The following is a 20,958-nucleotide window of genomic DNA, read 5'->3' on the forward strand; positions in this document are numbered from 1 at the left end:
CACCAGAAGTTGCCAGTTCAGTTGTCTTGGCAAGTGTTGCATTACACAACTTTCTCAAATCAAACTCTGACCCAATCTATAACACTAATGATGCAGCTAATGTACACAGTGTTATCCATGGTTTCATACAGCAGGGAGGGAACAGAAATGCCAGCAATGCAGGAGAAGTGCGAGATGAGCTGGCTGATTATTTTATGACAGAAGGTCAAGTTGATTGGCAGTGGGATATGGTGGTATAAACTTTGAAAAGTGACATTACTTATGTGAAATGTAAATGTGGGAGGACTGAATTTATGTATACATATAATAAGTATTCACAGATGACAAATCAGTGACTCAGGAACTGTAATTTTAGATAGCAATTACTAACTTCTTGACTGCAGCCATTGTCAGTGGAATCCATGGTGCACTCAATACTCCCTGTGCATTCATTGTCATCAGTAATAGTGATGGGTGTTGCAGAAATTGGTTCCCTCATCTGAAAGAAATGTATATTTTATTAACTAACAACATGATGGTACATGTTATCATTCATGAACATGTGACAGACCATATACTTAAATCATTGTTTGTACTTTGCAAGGAATAATACAACTGAAACTCAAATGTCATTTCATGTCTTGTCTCTTATTTATATTTTTTTCAATTGGTGATGTAAAATCACATCTCAGCAGAATCACCACATGAATCAATAAAAGAAAGATACCAACCTCCTTGTGAGTGAGTGAATGAATGAGAGAACCACTGAGAGCCAGGAAGGAAGTGATGGATTGATTAAGTTCGATCGTTAGAGATCATGTACAGTCTAACCCCAGGATTCTGGACACTGCCATTACCACAAAAAAACGAAGAACTTTCCGGATTAATAAATCTAATCTACCATTCACTGTCCATATTGAGGGGATTCTGGAGAAACAGGGTGCGCAACATTTTGAACTTTGAATTAATATGACTCTCTGCTACGACGAAACAGAAAAGTAAATCTTAGAGATATGTTGACTGGTAAGAAGACCTAGCCCACTTCCGTGTGGTAGTGGGGTGGGTACCTGGTGGTAAGGATGAAGGTCCCATTTCGGTTCCACATCATCATGGGTACAATTTTTTTAGCTCCCTTTTTGCTTTCCACCGCTATTATATTGCTGGAATACAGCCAAAACCGGTGTAAAATCCAACTCACACTGACTATTTAGCTATATCAAACTTTCCGAAAACAGAACTGTTGTTATTGCACCACCAGTTTTCGTGTAATCAAGCCGTTTTGAAGAATGAGATCACGCATTTACTTATACAGAGTTTTGAGTGAAACGTAAGCTGGAGTTTGACCAATGTGAAACTTGGCCTGAGGCGGAGGGGTACCAACCTTGACTGACCATTTCGCGGCGTTAGTCAAATATACAGTACAAAGCTTGTTCAGCTTGTCGGCGAAATTGGCGCCCCCCAGAAGCCGACGTTAAACCATCTAATTCGTCGTCGTCGTGTACAGCTTCACCTGAGCTACTGTATAGGGCTGGGACGGGTAGGAAAAAATGGAATCGAGTACCCGCATGTACTTACCCGAATCGGAATCGAGTACCCGGAAATGTAAGGAAAACAGCGCTTCTGTCAACTTTCTGAATATTCATTCACGATTTGACAGAGATTATTATAGAAAACTTATAAGGGTGGCAATAAGACATTAAAAATGATCTCAAGCTATATAATTTACGTCTGTTTGACCAATATAAAGAGTAACACCATTACTTACATTGCTCGTTAAAATAAACTTTTCGTTCCTACTGTTACTGTAACTTGACTACTCACTGCACATGCGCAGATAATTTACAGTCGTTAATAATAACCTCCATTAATCGGACAATACCAATGATGTAAATGTGTGTTACGTCAATAATGAAAAAGACAAGTTATTATCTGCCCTTGTCATTACAGAGTTCTCTCCATTCCGGGTACTCGATTCCTAGAAATAGGACTCGATTCCAGCTGTACCCGACCCGGATTCGAGTACTCGAGTACCCGTCCCAGCCCTACTACTCTACATATGCATGACCCGGGAGGTCAAATGGCACAAACGGCAGGTCGAGTTAACTTCATTAAATAGGGGAGCAAAGAATGTCATTAATACTGCTGCTCGCTGCCTAAAAGCTCGAATCAGAAATAATAAACCATCTGAAGCTTCATTTTTAAAGAAAGTTAGGATATTGCTGACGATTTCTCGACACTGGGGTGTCAAATGGCGACCTTGTCTCGGCTGTTCGGACATGTTGACAATCAATGCACCCCTTCACAATAATAGACCCAACCAGTTGTGACACGGTCACGCAATGCATTAGTATTCACTTGATCAGGTCAAGCTGAACGAGCTGTAATATCAGCTCGTTTCCTCATTGGTCTGGGTTGTGATTTTACAGCCGCGTCGTCACAGCGAACACATTGACTGATGAAGTCTGCACTCAAATGACGGAAAACCTTGACTCATAAATTCAAATAATCCAATTTATCAATTTGTTCTGTACCCAGTAATAGAAAAGGTAACGTGGGTGTGTTTTCAGTTTGAAGATTAGTTTCATAGTATAGAAAATTATCCTGGCAGGTTTTCTGTCTCAGCAGCTGATTCTTGCATTGATAAAGTAATGAATTTAATATATGCAGCAGTGTTGTTTAATGCCACATTAGCGACTTTGCTGCAATCCTCAGCAACGCTTTGTGCAAAGGGGCTTCAAAACAAAAAGATGAGGTAATTTTGCTTGAAGTTTGCAGCAAATGGGTACCCGGTAGTATCAGGTATGAAAGTTATTCCTTTTGCCAGTTTAGCTTGTATGTTCCTCAGGGAGATCAGAATGCCGAGTTTTGACGTTGACATGCAGTGATATCACTGAAAGTCCGTTCATTAAAACCAACTCACTCAATCTGTATTGAAGTATTTTGATATTTGAATTTTAACATGCGTATTTCCTTACCTACGCGTTAAACTAAAATTAGAGGCTCCGCAATCCTTAACAAACGCCATCATGATCAGGGGATGCAATTGAACGCTATTTGAAATATAATTACAAATGCTAAATAAATTAGATCCAAATTCTTTATATCTTTATATTGTATTCTTCAATACACCATAGCAAACATTTTTTCAAGCTTGATATGTTTTTCTTCATACTCATTTTACTTTTACCGCAAATGTTATAGCGTATTTACTATATTGACATAGTCTGGCTCACAATATAACCCTCGGAGTCCTCCTTTAAGAATTTTACTGTTATGATGAATCTGTTTACATGTGCAAAAGGCAACGCATTACGCACACTACATTTTCTCCCTTTACGTCACCAGTGTTCTTTACTATGACAATGTTTTTGACGTAATTTGTGTGATACTGATGCCCCTTTAAGTATTGTTCTCCGACAGCATGGACGACGGCTACTCCGACTCGCAGTCCCTGAGCCACATTTTTTCCCTCCTGCTGAGCCGTTTCTGCAATACAAAAGCCCTAAATAAGTGTAGATTTTCACCAGCTCACTGAGTTTAGATTTAAATGCGATTATTTGTTTCAATCAAAGTTTTAAATATTCAGAGACAACGCCTTGGTCTGGGATGACAAAGAGTGAGTGAGTATGGTTTTACGCCGCTTTTAGCAATATTCCAGCAATATCACGGCGGGGGACACCAGAAATGAACCGGGGTCTTCGACGTGACGAGCAAACGCTTTAACCACAAGGCTACCCCACCGCCCCCAGGATGACAATGGGTATGACGTGTCGCTCTGCAGAGCCTTCAAGTGGTTTATGTGTAAGAGTCGTAGCCCCTGCTTATCTCGTTAAGGTAATTGTTGACACTTCTGCTATTCCTTTATTTTCTTGTCAAGGCTGTAAATCGCCTGAGTCATAATGACTGCCTACAGCGATCCCATTTGCCTACAGTGCTGTAAAACAAAGGATCCACACGGTTTTATTGTATTGCAAACCACATCAATTGTTTAAATATGTTTCGAAAGTGCACCAAAATCCACCCCCTTTGTCTGTTTAATGTCTAAGGTAAACATTCGGCGCACGCCTGTTAATTATATCATACCCGAAGAGGAGCCTTAATCACAAATACATGTACTATCTTTCAGACAACAGACCTAATTGCTGAAACATTTTTTTTTAAATCACTCTCTCCAACTAGTTATATAATGTAGAATACAATCAAGAGGATTTGACTAAAAATATTAAGCGAATTTTTATTATATTTAAATGAAATAGTCTATTTTGAGATCATGCGCTTGAACGGCATTTAAACACGTAGTATTCTCCTTTATGGGCTGCATCTTTGTATATATATATTGTAAATGAATATTACGTGGTGTAGTGGTTAGAGCGTCAGCCCGGAGAGCGGAAGGTCGCGGGTTCGATCCCCGGCCGCGTCATACCAAAACACGTTAAATATGGTACTTGTTGGTCCCTGTGCTCGGCATTAATGGGTACAAGGACTGGTCGGCTGGGAGTCAGTATAATGTGTCTGAGTGGGGTATTCATGCTAAACTGCGGCATGGTATCTAAGTGAGCTAGCACTATAAAACCAGCTTAAGTCGGGGCTAGTACAAGCAGCCACGCATATACACGCAAGCACGTCTTCATATGAGCGAAATATTCGTAAGTATGACGTTAAACCCACCTGTAAATAAATAATAATTTTGAATTTCTCAATGCATGAGCTTCAAATTAACATTTAAAATGATGTTTCAACCATTTATTCTATTTTCTCACATTTAAGTTTTCTTGCATCCTTCAGATATTCATAATATTCGTTTTTTACACAAATAACAAAAACAAACAAACAACAAAATAAATCAGCTTTATCATAATCCATGCGCACAGACAGTGGTGATGCATGACAATCAATGGCGCGTATGTTTTGGAGGGTAATATATACTGACTGTCGACTCCTTCATCATGCGTAATTTATCTGGTGCATCTTGTAACGCACCCATAAGGAATCTGTAACGCACCCACTGAGGAATAAACATTTCGTAATTTTCTACGAAATCGCCCGTGACGTCAGACATGTTTCTGTCTAAAGCAGAACTTGAGACAGCAACTCTACATAAACTTGCTGTCAGGTCGGTCACGTGACCCAAAAACGCCGGGCGAGAGGAGACGCCGACAGCAGTCACATCATACCTGGATAGAATGACAGATCAACAAGGTGAGTGAGACTTTGTAGGTTAAACACGAGCGGGTAACAATTAAGGACATATTATATACTAACATCATCATAACTCTCAAAACAACATTGGTAAGATAGGCTACCGTTTTTTACCATGTCATTAGTTAGCATATAATTACCAGCCTAGGTCCACGAAGGTGAAATAGTACAAACAAAATAATAACGTTCTGTACTCAGTATTGACAAAAGCATAACATAAATGTTATGGCATTAATGCAAAATGGTTTGATTTTGTGCTGTTTAGTCTGGCAATATTTTGAATACAATGTGTTCATGATAAAATACCTTGCATAACCAAGCCGTTTTAATGTCAAAATGGCCACGAGTGTTGTGAGAGACGCGTCTCCATCAACATGCCATTAAAATGCCACATGTCAACGTATACTGTAAAGAATTGACATAATTAATTCCATTTCAAATACAATTTTTCAATGTTTTACATTTTCACAGTTATGTTTTAACAAGGGAAAATTAACTCTGGTATTATATACACATAAACGTCAAACTGATGCTTTATAATTAGATAATTAGAATTTCGTTAGAATATACATCCACGTAGTATAAAATGTGACTGAGCGCAGACTGTCAAAAGGAATAAGAGGTCTGCACAACAGTCTGTGTGTATAGCCAGAAAAGTATATTTATTTAACGCCTTGAGACGGAGTCAGGTGTTTGTCTCCTAGAGCCAGGGTGTGCTTGTTCAAAGAAGCGCCGTGAAACGTCATTTTATTAGATTGCGGAAAAAAAAGAATCGGGCTTTAAGGCCACGAGGGACTGTGCATGTAACATGGGACAGGAGGCGTGGAGACGGAGGGAAGATAGTAGGTCAGGAGTGAAAGGGGAATCACACTTGGCCTCAGGCTAAGAGAGACGGAAAATATACTGTAGGTCATAAGAGACGCCCCAGAGCAAGGGGATTATAGGGCAGAAAACAAAGAAACCCGTTCTTGGCCAGGAAAGAAAGGAGAAATTGACGCCTTTGAGACAGAAACCTCAGGTAAGGGGAGATGTTAGCGCCACCATAGGTCAGAACAGAAAGGGGAATCACCCTATGTTAGGATAGACAGGAGACACACCCTAGATCAGGAGAGAAAAGGAATCGCCCTAGGTCAGGGTAGAAAGGAGACACGCCCTAGATCAGGAGAGAGGGGGAAATCACCCCAGAATAGGATAGACAGGAGAGACATCTTAGATCAGGAGAGAAAGGGAATCACCCCAAGAATAGGATAGACGGGTGACACACCCTAGATCAGGAGAGAAAGGAAATCACCCCAATATATGATAGACAGGAGAGACATCTTAGATCAGGAGAGAAAGGGAATCACCCCAAGAATAGGATAGACGGGTGACACACCCTAGATCAGGAGAGAAAGCGAATCACCCCAATATATGATAGACAGGAGAGACATCTTAGATCAGGAGAGAAAGGGAATCACCCCAAGAATAGGATAGACGGGTGACACACCCTAGATCAGGAGAGAAAGGAAATCACCCCAATATATGATAGACAGGAGAGACATCTTAGATCAGGAGAGAAAGGGAATCACCCCAAGAATAGGATAAACGGGTGACACACCCTAGATCAGGAGAGAAAGGAAATCACCCCAAGAATAGGATAGACAGGAGACGCACCCTAGATCAGGAGAGAAAGCGAATCACCCCAATATATGATAGACAGGAGAGACATCTTAGATCAGGAGAGAAAGGAAATCACCCCAAGATAGAATAGACAGGAGAGACATCTTAGATCGGGAGAGAAAGGGAATCACCCAAGGATAGAATTAGTAGGAGAGGCATCTTAGATCAGGAGGGAAAGGGAATCACCCTAGGTTAGAATAGAAAGGAGACGCTCACTAGATCTGGGGAGAAAGGCAATCATCCTAGTTCATGATAGACAGAAGACATCCTAGATCAGAAGAGACAGTGAAGCGTCCTAGTTCAGGATAGAAAGGAGACACACCCTAGATCAGAGGAGAAAGGCAATCGCCCTGGTTCAGGATAGAGAGGAGACACATCCTAGATCAGGGGAGAAAAGGAATCGCCCTAGTTCAGGATCGAGAGGAGACGCGCCCTAAATCAGGGGAGAAAGGGAATCACCCTAGTTCAGGATAGAAAGAGGACACATCCTAGATCAGGAGAGAAAGGCAACCGCCCTAGGTCAGAATAGAAAGGAGACACACCCTACATCAGGGGAGAAAGGCAATCACTCTAGTTCGGGATAGAAAGGAGACACGCCCTAGATCAGGGGAGAAAGGGAATCGCCCTAGTTCAGGATAGAAAGGAGACACGCCCTACATCAGGAGAGAAAGGGAATCGCCCTAGGTCAAAATAGAAAAGAGACACACCCTACATCAAGAGAGAAAGGGAATCGCCCTAGTTCGGGATAGAAAGGAGACACACCCTACATCAGGAGAGAAAGGGAATCGCCCTAGTTCAGGATAGAAAGGAGACACGCCCTACATCAGGAGAGAAAGGGAATCGCCCTAGTTCGGGATAGAAAGGAGACACGCCCTAGATCAGGGGAGAAAGGGAATCGACCTAGGTCAGGATAGAAAGGAGACACGTCCTAGATCAGGGGAGAAAGGGAATCGACCTAGGTCAGGATAGAAAGGAGACACGTCCTAGATCAGGGGAGAAAGGGAATCGACCTAGGTCAGGATGGAAAGGAGACACGTCCTAGATCAGGAGAGAAAGGGAATCGACCTAGGTCAGGATAGAAAGGAGACACGTCCTAGATCAGGGGAGAAAGGGAATCGACCTAGGTCAGGATAGAAAAGGAGACACGTCCTAGATCAGGAGAGAAAGGGAATCGACCTAGGTCAGGATAGAAAGGAGACACGTCCTAGATCAGGGGAGAAAGGGAATCGACCTAGGTCAGGATAGAAAGGAGACACGCCCTAAATCAGGGGAGAAAGGGTAATCGACCTAGTTCAGGATAGAAAGGAGACACGCCCTAGATCAGGGGAGAAAGGGTAATCGACCTAGGTCAGGATAGAAAGGAGACACGCCCTAGATCAGGGGAGAAAGGGAATCGACCTAGGTCAGGATAGAAAGGAGACACGCCCTACATCAGGGGAGAAAGGGAATCGACCTAGGTCAGGATAGAAAGGAGACACATAAACAGAAGATACATCCTACACCAATATCAATATGTTATCAAAGGTCTGGATGATATTGAATACACGACATACTGCGGAAGTACAGATGCAATATCAATTTTTATTAAAGGCATTTGTATTTATTATTGATAGATGTGGACAGGGGGAATATATTTATGATTGATGGATCTGAATACATAGATATATTTATGATTGATGGGTCTGGATAGAGAGATACATTATGATTGATGGGTCTGGATGGAGATATATATTTATGATTGATGGATCTGGATGGAGAGATATATATTTATGGTTGATGGGTCTGGACAGAGATATATTTATGATTGATGGATCTGGATAGAGATATATATTTATGATTGATGGATCTGGATAGAGATATATTTATGATTGATGGATCTGGATAGAGAGATATATTTATGATTGATGGATCTGCAAAGGAATATATATATATATATTTATAATTGATGGATCTGGATAGAGATATATATTTATGATTGATGGATCTGGATAGAGATATATATTTATGATTGATGGATCTGGATAGAGAGATATATTTATGATTGATGGATCTGCAAAGGAATATATATATATATATTTATAATTGATGGATCTGCAGAGGGAGATATATTTATGATTGATGGGTCTACACAGGAAGATATATTTATGATTGATGGATCTGCACAGGGAGATATATTTATGATTGATGGATCTACACAGGGATATATATATTTATGATTGATGGATCTACACAGGGAGATATATTTATGATTGATGGATCTGCACAGGGAGATATATTTATGATTGATGGATCTACACAGGAAGATATATTTATGATTGATGGATCTGGATAGAGATATATATTTATGATTGATGGGTCTTGATATGGAGATATATTTATGATTGATGGATCTGCACAAGCATATATATTTATAATTGATGGATCTGCAGAGGGAGATATATTTATGATTGATGGGTCTGGATGGAGAGATATATTTATGATTGGTGGATGTAAACAGAGAGGTACGTGCTAACATATATGTGTAGGTCTGTCGATAACAAAGTCTGGGTGATGTAGAGACTTGTCTGGCATGAGTGCACGTTCCCCTCGGGTCTGGCCTCCGTAATCAATATACACCTTCTGACATGTACATCTCATGTTAATGTCTGCCTAAAAAACATCAAATTCCTACTTAGCAGTGTCACGTGCCACGTGGACTCCTGTGTAGTTAAGCTACCTGGTGCGTCTGTACACCATTGTTCTCAGGACACACTCCTTGGTTGTACACAGAGGTAGAAACACAGTGAGAGCAACTGTATGTTAAGAGATGACAGTTGTTAAATCTCCTGCGTTGGTTTCTGGTTGTCGAAGTTAGGATTGCTAAAATGTGAATTAAATATTAGTTGTGGTTTTGTAGTCAAACGAAATTAATTAATATTTTCAAAATGAGCACTGAGAGAGGTGAGAGAGAAAATGAGAACGCACATACATATGCACACAACCACACATTCAACACATACACATGCACACCCAAACACACACACACCAACGCAGACGCACCACACACACACACACATACACCCACTCAACAGACACACATATGCACACACACACCCAAACACACACATGTACACACACCATCACACACACACACACACATGCGCACGCGCACCCCAACACACACAGACAGACAGGCACACACGCGCGCGCGCGCACACACACACACACACACACAGAGACTCACGCACCCCAAAACACACACACGCGCGCGCACACACGCACGCACTTACAAACACGGATATACACAACCGTGCCGTTGCTTTCGATTAGCTTCTTTCACACCACATGTAACACGAAAAATGAAGATGTGATTTTTCTGGGATATCGCCAGCATTGTCGTCACTAGAGGACTTGAGTTTCTCGTCCTGACTTAGGATCGGAGATTCACTACATTCATGGAGTTGTGTCTGTTGGCTGCACCTAATGGCCAGCAGACAAAGTCAGACTCCTCGACTGCTCAGCCACCGCGCCGTTGGTCAGACGCCTAGACAGCTCAGCCAGTCGGTCTAGGCGTCTGACTTTGTGTGCTGGCGATTAGGCAGACAGACAGACAGACAGACAGACAGATATTTTATTTCAGTCTCACCTCACATAAAATACATATATAAATATACTTATAAAATATACCATATAAGTGAGCCACCCTTTAAGGGTTATGAGAGGCTAATGTGTTAATGCATTATAAACACAAAAAATAAATAATGATATAGTTATATACAGTATAAAATCTGTCCGTATAAAATATGTTTTCTTCTTTGCAAGATATAAAAGCAGGTTTTGGCACTGAAATATACATGGTGTTTAAATAGTAAAACTAATTTATCATCATCACAGAGATCTAAGAAGTACCTGACTCTGAGGGTGTGGGTTCGAATCCCGGATGGGACTCAACCCAAAAAGGACTAGAATCTGTACTCTACTGTGAAAGTGTTATCCCAAATATAACATATGTTGTATTACACAACGACTAACTACACGAGCGCTTGTGAGAGATAGGTTGATATCCTAGACATGCTGTAATGTTGGGATAGCTAGTCACATTTCCGCTCGACGTCTTCACTGTGTCGGACAAGGTCAGCAGTCTGGGTATCTGTCATGTGTCAGATAGCACAAATAGGTCTCTCGTATTCTGTCGTTAGTTATATGTCTAATTTCAAGATTTCTCTTCAAAAGACGCCCGTCTTATTCTGTCCACAGATATATGCCCATTAAAGATTTCCCTTCAAAGAACGCACTGTAGCGCATTGATTTAATTGCTGTTACAGCTGTTTTTCTTCCACTGTTAATTATTTGTATCATAAATACGACTAAACATATAAACAATGATAATAATAAACAGGATAATGTATGACACAGGTTAACAGTCCGTCGTACATCCACAGTGGGAGACATAAGGCTGTATGTGAAACTGGGATAGGCGTCGACAAAGTGGATTAGCTCCCCTGGTTGTCTTGACAAACAAGTTCTTCACTCGTAAACATGTTGATACTAACTTTTTTCGTCAGTGACTTGTTTATGTGGAAGCCAATAATTGTACCGATACAAATGTTTGTTCCTTTGTTGCTTTCTCAGCAGTAGTCGAGTTATTGACGTCGGTCTGTATAAAAAGATAACTGGTGTGCAATAAATGAGATGGATGTTACAGCGATTTAAAGAGTATTTCATCTCACCACTACATTGGCGCTGACAAACCACACATCACATTCAGGGCTAAATCTAAGATTCGACACCAGGACTAGCGTATCTGAACGGCTAATGGTCCCAACTCTAGTGTAGGAATAGTTACGACAGAATATGAACGGAATTTGGACCAACGATGGTCAAAATAAATTACTTGTTTGAGAGGCATTTAGAAGTGGGACAGAGTCAAACCCTAGGCGACAACCTCGAAGGCTTCCAGGAAACTCCCAGAAGGTAACCACATGAAAAGACTCCAACAATCAATCCCCCGTGACCACGGTTATTACACACATCATGCATAGTATCAAGTAATCCCAATCAGTCATAATCACTTTCGTTATACTACAGGCTTCACTATCCCTTTGTGTATACTACATGCTTCACTATCCCTTTGTGTATACTACATGCTTCACTATCCCTTTGTTTATACTACAGCCTTCACTATCCATTTGTTTATACTACATGCTTCACTATCCCTTTGTTTATACTGCAGGCTTCACTATCCCTTTGTTTATACTACAGGCTTCACTATCCCTTTGTTTATACTACAGGCTTCACTATCCTTTGTTTATACTACAGGCTTCACTATCCCTTTGTTTATACTACAGGCTTCACTATCCCTTTGTTTATAGTACAGGCTTCACTATCCCTTTGTTTATACTGCAGGCTTCACTATCCCTTTGTTTATACTACAGGCTTCACTATCCCTTTGTTTATACTACAGGCTTCACTATCCCTTTGTTTATACTACAGGCTTCACTATCCCTTTGTTTATACTACAGGCTTCACTATCCCTTTGTTTATACTACAGGCTTCACTATCCCTTTGTTTATACTGCAGGCTTCACTATCCCTTTGTTTATACTACAGGCTTCACTATCCCTTTGTTTATAGTGCAGGCTTCACTATCCCTTTGTTTATACTACAGGCTTCACTATCCCTTTGTTTATACTACAGGCTTCACTATCCCTTTGTTTATACTACAGGCTTCACTATCCCTTTGTTTATACTACAGGCTTCACTATCCCTTTGTTTTATACTACTACAGGCTTCACTATCCCTTTGTTTATACTGCAGGCTTCACTATCCCTTTGTTTATACTATCCCTTTGTTTATACAGGCTTCACTATCCCTTTGTTTATACTACAGGCTTCACTATCCCTTTGTTTATACTACAGGCTTCACTATCCCTTTGTTTATACTACAGGCTTCACTATCCCTTTGTTTATACTACAGGCTTCACTATCCCTTTGTTTATACTACAGGCTTCACTATCCCTTTGTTTATACTACAGGCTTCACTATCCCTTTGTTTATACTGCAGGCTTCACTATCCCTTTGTTTATGCTTCACTATCCCTTTGTTTATACTGCAGGCTTCACTATCCCTTTGTTTATACTACAGGCTTCACTATCCTTTTGTTTATACTACAGGCTTCACTATCCCTTTGTTTATACTGCAGGCTTCACTATCCCTTTGTTTATACTGCAGGCTTCACTATCCCTTTGTTTATACTACAGGCTTCACTATCCCTTTGTTTATACTGCAGGCTTCACTATCCCTTTGTTTATACTGCAGGCTTCACTATCCCTTTGTTTATACTACAGGCAGGCTTCACTATCCCTTTGTTTATACTGCAGGCTTCACTATCCCTTTGTTTATACTCACAGGCTTCACTCATCCCTTTGTTTATACTGCAGGCTTCACTATCCCTTTGTTTATACTGCAGGCTTCACTATCCCTTTGTTTATACTACAGGCTTCACTATCCCTTTGTTTATACTACAGGCTTCACTATCCCTTTGTTTATACTGCAGGCTTCACTATCCCTTTGTTTATACTGCAGGCTTCACTATCCCTTTGTTTATACAGTTTTACAGGCTTCACTATCCCTTTGTTTATACTGCAGGCTTCACTATCCCTTTGTTTATACTGCAGGCTTCACTATCCCTTTGTTTATACTGCAGGCTTCACTATCCCTTTGTTTATACTACAGGCTTCACTATCCCTTTGTTTATACTGCAGGCTTCACTATCCCTTTGTTTATACTGCACAGGCTTCACTATCCCTTTGTTTATACTGCAGGCTTCACTATCCCTTTGTACTACAGGCTTCACTATCCTTTGTTTATACTGCAGGCTTCACTATCCCTTTGTTTATACTGCAGGCTTCACTATCCCTTTGTTTATACTGCAGGCTTCACTATCCCTTTGTTTATACTGCAGGCTTCACTATCCCTTTGTTTATACTACAGGCTTCACTATCCCTTTGTTTATACTGCAGGCTTCACTATCCCTTTGTTTATACTGCAGGCTTCACTATCCCTTTGTTTATACTGCAGGCTTCACTATCCCTTTGTTTATACTGCAGGCTTCACTATCCCTTTGTTTATACTGCAGGCTTCACTATCCCTTTGTTTATACTGCAGGCTTCACTATCCCTTTGTTTATACTACAGGCTTCACTATCCCTTTGTTTATACTACAGGCTTCACTATCCCTTTGTGTATACTACAGGCTTCACTATCCCTTTGTTTATACTGCAGGTTTCACTATCCCTTTGTTTATACTGCAGGCTTCACTATCCCTTTGTTTATACTGCAGGCTTCACTATCCCTTTGTTTATACTCACAGGTTTATACCACAGGCTTCACTACTGCAGGCTTCACTATCCCTTTGTTTATACTGCAGGCTTCACTATCCCTTTGTTTATACTGCAGGCTTCACTATCCCTTTGTTTATACTACAGGCTTCACTATCCCTTTGTTTATACTGCAGGCTTCACTATCCCTTTGTTTATACTGCAGGCTTCACTATCCCTTTGTTTATACTGCAGGCTTCACTATCCCTTTGTTTATACTACAGGCTTCACTATCCCTTTGTTTATACTCTGCAGGCTTCACTATCCCTTTGTTTATACTGCAGGCTTCACTATCCCTTTGTTTATACTGCAGGCTTCACTATCCCTTTGTTTATACTGCAGGCTTCACTATCCCTTTGTTTATACTACAGGCTTCACTATCCCTTTGTTTATACTACAGGCTTCACTATCCGTTTGTTTATACTGCAGGCTTCACTATCCCTTTGTTTATACTGCAGGCTTCACTATCCTTTGTTTATACTGCAGGCTTCACTATCCCTTTGTTTATACTGCAGGCTTCACTATCCTTTGTTTATTGCTTTTATCCCTTTGTTTACAGGCTTCACTATCCCTATTGTTTATACCACAGGCTTCACTATCCCTTTGTTTATACCACAGGCTTCACTATCCCTTTGTTTATACCACAGGCTTCACTATCCCTTTGTTTATACCACAGGCTTCACTATCCCTTTGTTTATACCACAGGCTTCACTATCCCTTTGTTTATACCACAGGCTTCACTATCCCTTTGTTTATACCACAGGCTTCACTATCCCTTTGTTTATACTGCAGGCTTCACTATCCCTTTGTTTATACCACAGGCTTCACTATCCCATTTTGTTTATACTACAGGCTTCACTATCCCTTTGTTTATACCACAGGCTTCACTATCCCTTTGTTTATACCACAGGCTTCACTGCAGGCTTATCCGTTTGTTTATACCACAGGCTTCACTATCCCTTTGTTTATACCACAGGCTTCACTATCCCTTTGTTTATACCACAGGCTTCACTATCCCTTTGTTTATACCTGCAGGCTTCACTATCCCTTTGTTTATACTGCAGGCTTCACTATCCCTTTGTTTATACTGCAGGCTTCACTATCCCTTTGTTTATACTGCAGGCTTCACTATCCCTTTGTTTATACCACAGGCTTCACTATCCCTTTGTTTATACCACAGGCTTCACTATCCCATTGTTTATACCACAGGCTTCACTATCCCTTTGTTTATACCACAGGCTTCACTATCTATTTGTTTATACCACAGGCTTCACTATCCCTTTGTTTATACCACAGGCTTCACTATCCCTTTGTTTATACTACAGGCTTCACTATCCCTTTGTTTATACTACAGGCTTCACTATCCTTTGTTTATACCACAGGCTTCACTATCTAGTTGTTTATATTACAGGTTTCACAATGTAGTTGCTTATACTACAGGCTTCACTATCCCTTTGTTTATACTACAGGCTTCACTATGCCTTTGTTTATACTACATCCTTCACTGTCTATTTGTTTATATTACATCCTTCACCGTCTATTTGTTTATACTACATCCTTCACAATCTAGTTGTTTATACTGCAAGCCTCACTACGCTCTTACTGTAATATAGAAGGTTTTTTTCATATATTGTTATCTTTCCATCGTGAAATAAATTGCCGGACAAACAGAAGAATGCTCATAGTTCAGTGTGGCTAAACAATAAATAACAATAAATAACAATAAATTTATAAATTGTCTGTTGCCTGGCAGGTTGTGTGATCCGCTCTAAGACATTATCAATACACATCTAACGTTACGAAAACAAATAGTTCAAATGAACTGACGCAACTCTGGAAATAATGTGGGCGAAGACTAACGAGGGCTACCTGAAAACTAGTGACCAATCCTTTCCCTTGTGAATGCAACCTGTGTTTTTGCGACTCCGAGCCTACCAGTTCATGTTTTATTCCCTTAATCCCGAGTGCAAGGCACTGTAACAACAAGTGCCGTCTTTTAACGAATTTTGATTTGACGAGGACCGGGGATAGAACCGCCGAAGGCCCGCGCCCCGGGCGGACGCTACTTCCCCTATACGACGAGTGCAGTCTACCTTAAATCATTATTAATATGTCATCTTACGTCTGAAGTCGAGTATCGACTCATTTACTTATATGATGTGTCCTCCATTAGGGCTGGGACGGGTCCAAAATTTCTGTCTGAATACCCCACCCCCTATTACCTTACCCTACCGTGATACCTGTTATGTTAATTCCTGACATCAAATTTGTAAGAAATGGCAATATATTCTTGAGTTTTTCAATATCTTAACCATGAATTATATTCAAAACAGGTGACTGTAAATTATGTCTACATCTTCAAAGACAATTCAGCATTTTAATCATGAAAGAATAACACATTACATTGTTTAATCTATTAGTCACATGATCATAACGGGTCCGGGTATTGAGATGGGTACCCGGGTCTAATTCATTACCCACCCGTCCTGGGTATCCGGGTTATTCATCCTAGCCCTATCATCCATTATAGTCCAGGGCCCCGGCCCCCCTTCACCAAGCTATCGTAGCGCTACGACTGTCGTACCTCCTATACTGTCATATAGACTTACGACTATGGTGATCGTACCTCCTATACTGTCACATAGACTTACGACTATGGTGATCGTACCTCCTATACTGTCACATAGACTTACGACTATGGTGATTGTACCTCCTATACTGTCACATAGACTTACGACTATGGTGATTGTACCTCCTATACTGTCACATAGACTTACGACTATGGTGATCGTACCTCCTATACTGTCACATAGACTTACGACTATGGTGATCGTACCTCCTATACTGTCACATAGACTTACGACTATGGTGATCGTACCTCATACACTGTCACATAGACTTACGACTATGGTGATCGCACCTCATACACTGTCACATAGACTTACGACTATGGTGATCGTACCTCCTATACTGTCACATAGACTTACGACTATGGTGATCGTACCTCCTATACTGTCACATAGACTTACGACTATGGTGATCGTACCTCCTATACTGTCACATAGACTTACGACTATGGTGATCGTACCTCCTATACTGTCACATAGACTTACGACTATGGTGATTGTACCTCCTATACTGTCACATAGACTTACGGCTATGGTGATCGTACCTCCTATACTGTCACATAGACTTACGACTATGGTGATCGTACCTCCTATACTGTCACATAGACTTACGACTATGGTGATTGTACCTCCTATACTGCCACATAGACTTATGACAGTCGTACCTCCTATACTGTAACATATACTTACGACTGTCGTACCTCCTATACTGTAACATAGACTTACGACACATAGACTTACGACTATGGTGATCGTAACTCCTATACTTTAACATAGACTTACGACAGTCGTAGCGCTACGATAGCTTTGTAAAACGGAGCCACGATCAACAAACGTTCGTAACGTTACGACCTGTCGAAACTCTCTAGTTTATCATAGGCTAACGAATGTTGTAGCATGTATTTTAGTTTGAGATACTACTGTTGAAGGCATCAGTATTCTTCTGAGATGGGGGCGGTGGGGTAGCCTTGTGGTTAAAGCGTTCGCTCGTCACGCCGAAGACCCGGGTTCGATTCTCCACATGGGTAAAATGTGTGAAGCCCATTTCTGGTGTCCCCCGATATGGCTGGAATATTACTAAAAGCGGCGTAAGACCCACTAACTCACTCTTCTGAGATGTGTTCATGTTCTGTTTTAGAACCGCCCCCGCAGGGACACTCCACGAGCCATCAGCCCGGACATGGAGGTCCGGGTCATCCAGCACATCAAGGACATCCGGGTCACCAGGAACATCCGGGACACGACAAATACAGCATCGACTCTGGTTCAACGGGTGGGTATGTGCCACCCCCCACCCAACTACAGCCATCGATACAGACTGCAGTCTATCGCCACAACAACATCTGTAAGCTGGGGCACTTATGTTATTTTACGACAGCTTCTTTAGTTATAGTCACGGTACATGTTACGTGCATGTGCCGTTTATCATTGAGAACAATGTTTAAACATTACTTATACTATTAATATCTTGAAAAGCAAAAAAATAACTTTGTGTCAGCAGATATATAAACCAAGGAAAATGATATTTGAAGGCTGATGGGAGAAAGGGAGGTAATCGAAGTTGGCCACAATTTTTCTATACACTAACTTTTATAATGAGCTTGCCTTAATTGGTGTTTAACGCCGCTCTTAGCAATATTTCATATGTCTCAGCTATATCGCTGAAAATATTCGAGACCGGACCAGACAATCCAGTGATTGACATCATGATCATCTATCTACGCAAATGGTATACGATGACATGTGTCAACCAAGTGAGCTACTCCCGTTACTCGGGAGGGTTGCTGTAAAGTAGACCAATTCTAACCATGAGCTTTCGAGTGACTTTGCGTTATGATAGCTCTTTCTGAGTATGTTTTTACCTCAGTTGACTTAAAGCATTGTGTGTCAGCGCCATGTGACCGAGGCCATTCAGTCAGTTTACTCACAAACCAAGCATGTAGATAAATGACTTGGTGACAGCACATTGGTCTGCTTCCTTTGAAATTAAAGAATGTGTTTAATTCTGTTGGTTGGGGTATATCTGTGATTGTGTTCCACCAGCGTCCCTCCATGGACGTCCGAGATCTGATGGAGGACGACAACGATTTCAACTCTCACCTTGCCCTGTCTGTGTTCTCCACCGCGTGCTGTTGTCTCCCTATTGGTATCCTCGCCATCTCAAAGTCCCAGGATGTGAGTATATATAGAAGCAGGGGTGGGGCAGGGACGTGTGGTTGTGTGTCTCCAAGTCCCAGGACGTGAGTATATATAGAAGCAGGGGTGGGGAAGGGAGGTGTGGCTGTGTGTCTCCAAGTCCCAGGACGTGAGTATATATAGAAGCAGGGGTGGGGAAGGGAGGTGTGACTGTATGTCTCCATGTCCCAGGACGTGAGTATATATAGAAGCAGGGGTGGGGAAGGGAGGTGTGACTGTATGTCTCCAAGTCCCAGGACGTGAGTATATATAGAAGCAGGGGTGGGGAAGGGAGGTGTGACTGTATGTCTCCAAGTCCCAGGACGTGAGTATACATGTATATAGAAGCTTGGGATAGGGAAGGGAGGTGTGGCTGTATGTCTCCAAGTCCCAGGATGTGAGTATATATAGAAGCAGGGGGTGGGGAAGGGAGGTGTGGCTGTATTTCTCCAAGTCCCAGGATGTGAGTATATATAGAAGCAGGGGGTGGGGAAGGGAGGTGTGACTGTATGTCTCCAAGTCCCAGGACGTGAGTATATATAGAAGCTTGGGATAGGGAAGGGAGGTGTGGCTGTATGTATCCAAGTCCCAGGACGTGTGTATATATAGAAGCAGGGGGTGGGGAAGGGGGTGTGGCTGTATGTCTCCAAGTCCCAGGACGTGAGTATATATAGAAGCGGGGTGGGGAAGGGAGGTGTGGCTGTGTGTCTCCAAGTCCCAGGACGTGAGTATATATAGAAGCAGGGGGTGGGGAAGGGAGGTGTGGCTGTGTGTCTCCAAGTCCCAGGACGTGAGTACACGTTGCAGAAGGAGTTGGGGAAGGAGTGTGTGATTGTAAGAGAGAGAGAGGATAAATTCTTGAGAATGAGAAAGAAAATGAATGTTAAATTCTCTGACCTGATATTTTTAATCACTCCAACAGGCTAAACTACACTACAACCGAGGAGACCTGGAACTTGCTCACTATGCATCGATGGATGCTAAGAAGTACGCCTATTGGGCGATGGCAGTCGGGACAATCGTGTTCGTCGTCATCGCTATGGCCGTCATCATCATCCTCAGCTACCATTTGTAACGTCGCCATCGGCCTCAGCTACAATCAGTTACGTCATCATCGTCGTCAGCTATAATCAGTTACGTCATCAGTGTTGTCAGCTACTATCTGTGACTTCACATCATTATGCCTGTTCCTGTCTCTCTAAGCCCGTCGTCAACTTGCGCAAATGGGGAGGCAGAGTTGACTTTTATCACATAATGAGGCACAGAGTCATCTTCACATAATCAACGCTCAGCTTGTACATTTGACGTAGGTTTCTTCTGTCAACTGGCGGTGGGGTAGCCTCGCGGTTAAAGTGCTCGCTCGTCACGCAGAAGAGTCGGGTTCGATTCCCCACATGGGCATATTGTGTGAAGCCCATTTCTGTCTGGTGTCCCCGCCGTGATATTGCCGGAATATTGCTAAAAGCGACGAAAAACCCAATTCACTCACTCACTCTTCTCTAATCTCGTGCTGAAAGAACCGGGACCTACTTTGGCTGTGATGAAAGGTGCACACTTGTTGATCCATTTTTTGACATTATGAATGACCGTGCACAGTTTCATCCTCACCTGCAACCTGTAACGTCAACAAGTCGGTCAAGGTTGCTGTGACGTCATTATCATCATTACAGCTATCACACATCAGCAGAAGTCAAGAAGAACAATGTCTTCACTTTAACTACAGTCTAAACTTACAGGACTTGGAATGGTTGTACATAGAGTGGTTTTATGTGCTACAGAAAATAGAAATGTACATTGATAACTAATGAGAGGATTATTGAGTTTACGGTTTAGTTTTACGTCGCATTGTTTCAGCCATACAGCGACTATAGTGAGTGAGTGAGTTTAGTTTTACGCCGCTTTTAGCAATATTCCAGCAACATCACGGCAGGGGACACCAGAAATGGGCTTCACACATTGTACCC

General features: G+C 41.7%; 1 protein-coding gene across 1 annotated transcript; it reads left to right on the top strand.

Annotated features, from left to right (window-relative positions):
* Positions 1–5,040: 5,040 nt before the first annotated feature.
* On the top strand, positions 5,041–20,627 carry LOC124262004 (proline-rich transmembrane protein 1-like). The gene is made up of 4 exons (XM_046696415.1): positions 5,041–5,178; positions 17,958–18,164; positions 18,863–18,994; positions 19,917–20,627. The coding sequence occupies exons 2-4, from the start codon at positions 18,000–18,002 to the stop codon at positions 20,067–20,069; spliced, it is 450 nt and encodes a 149-aa protein (XP_046552371.1). The 5' UTR covers positions 5,041–5,178; positions 17,958–17,999; the 3' UTR covers positions 20,070–20,627.
* Positions 20,628–20,958: the final 331 nt, after the last annotated feature.

The sequence above is a fragment of the Haliotis rubra genome, unplaced genomic scaffold (assembly GCF_003918875.1).
Source record: "Haliotis rubra isolate DU_JTF1 unplaced genomic scaffold, ASM391887v1 Scf82, whole genome shotgun sequence".
Classification (NCBI taxonomy): domain Eukaryota; kingdom Metazoa; phylum Mollusca; class Gastropoda; order Lepetellida; family Haliotidae; genus Haliotis; species Haliotis rubra.

Excerpts from the sequence above, each read along its gene's own strand:
- LOC124262004 (XM_046696415.1), top strand. The coding sequence starts at position 18,000 with ATGGAGGTCCGGGTCATCCAGCACATCAAGGACATCCGGGTCACCAGG. Across the intron at positions 18,165-18,862 it reads CTATCGCCACAACAACATCT|CGTCCCTCCATGGACGTCCG; the intron begins GTAAGCTGGGGC and ends GTGTTCCACCAG. Across the intron at positions 18,995-19,916 it reads CCATCTCAAAGTCCCAGGAT|GCTAAACTACACTACAACCG; the intron begins GTGAGTATATAT and ends TCACTCCAACAG.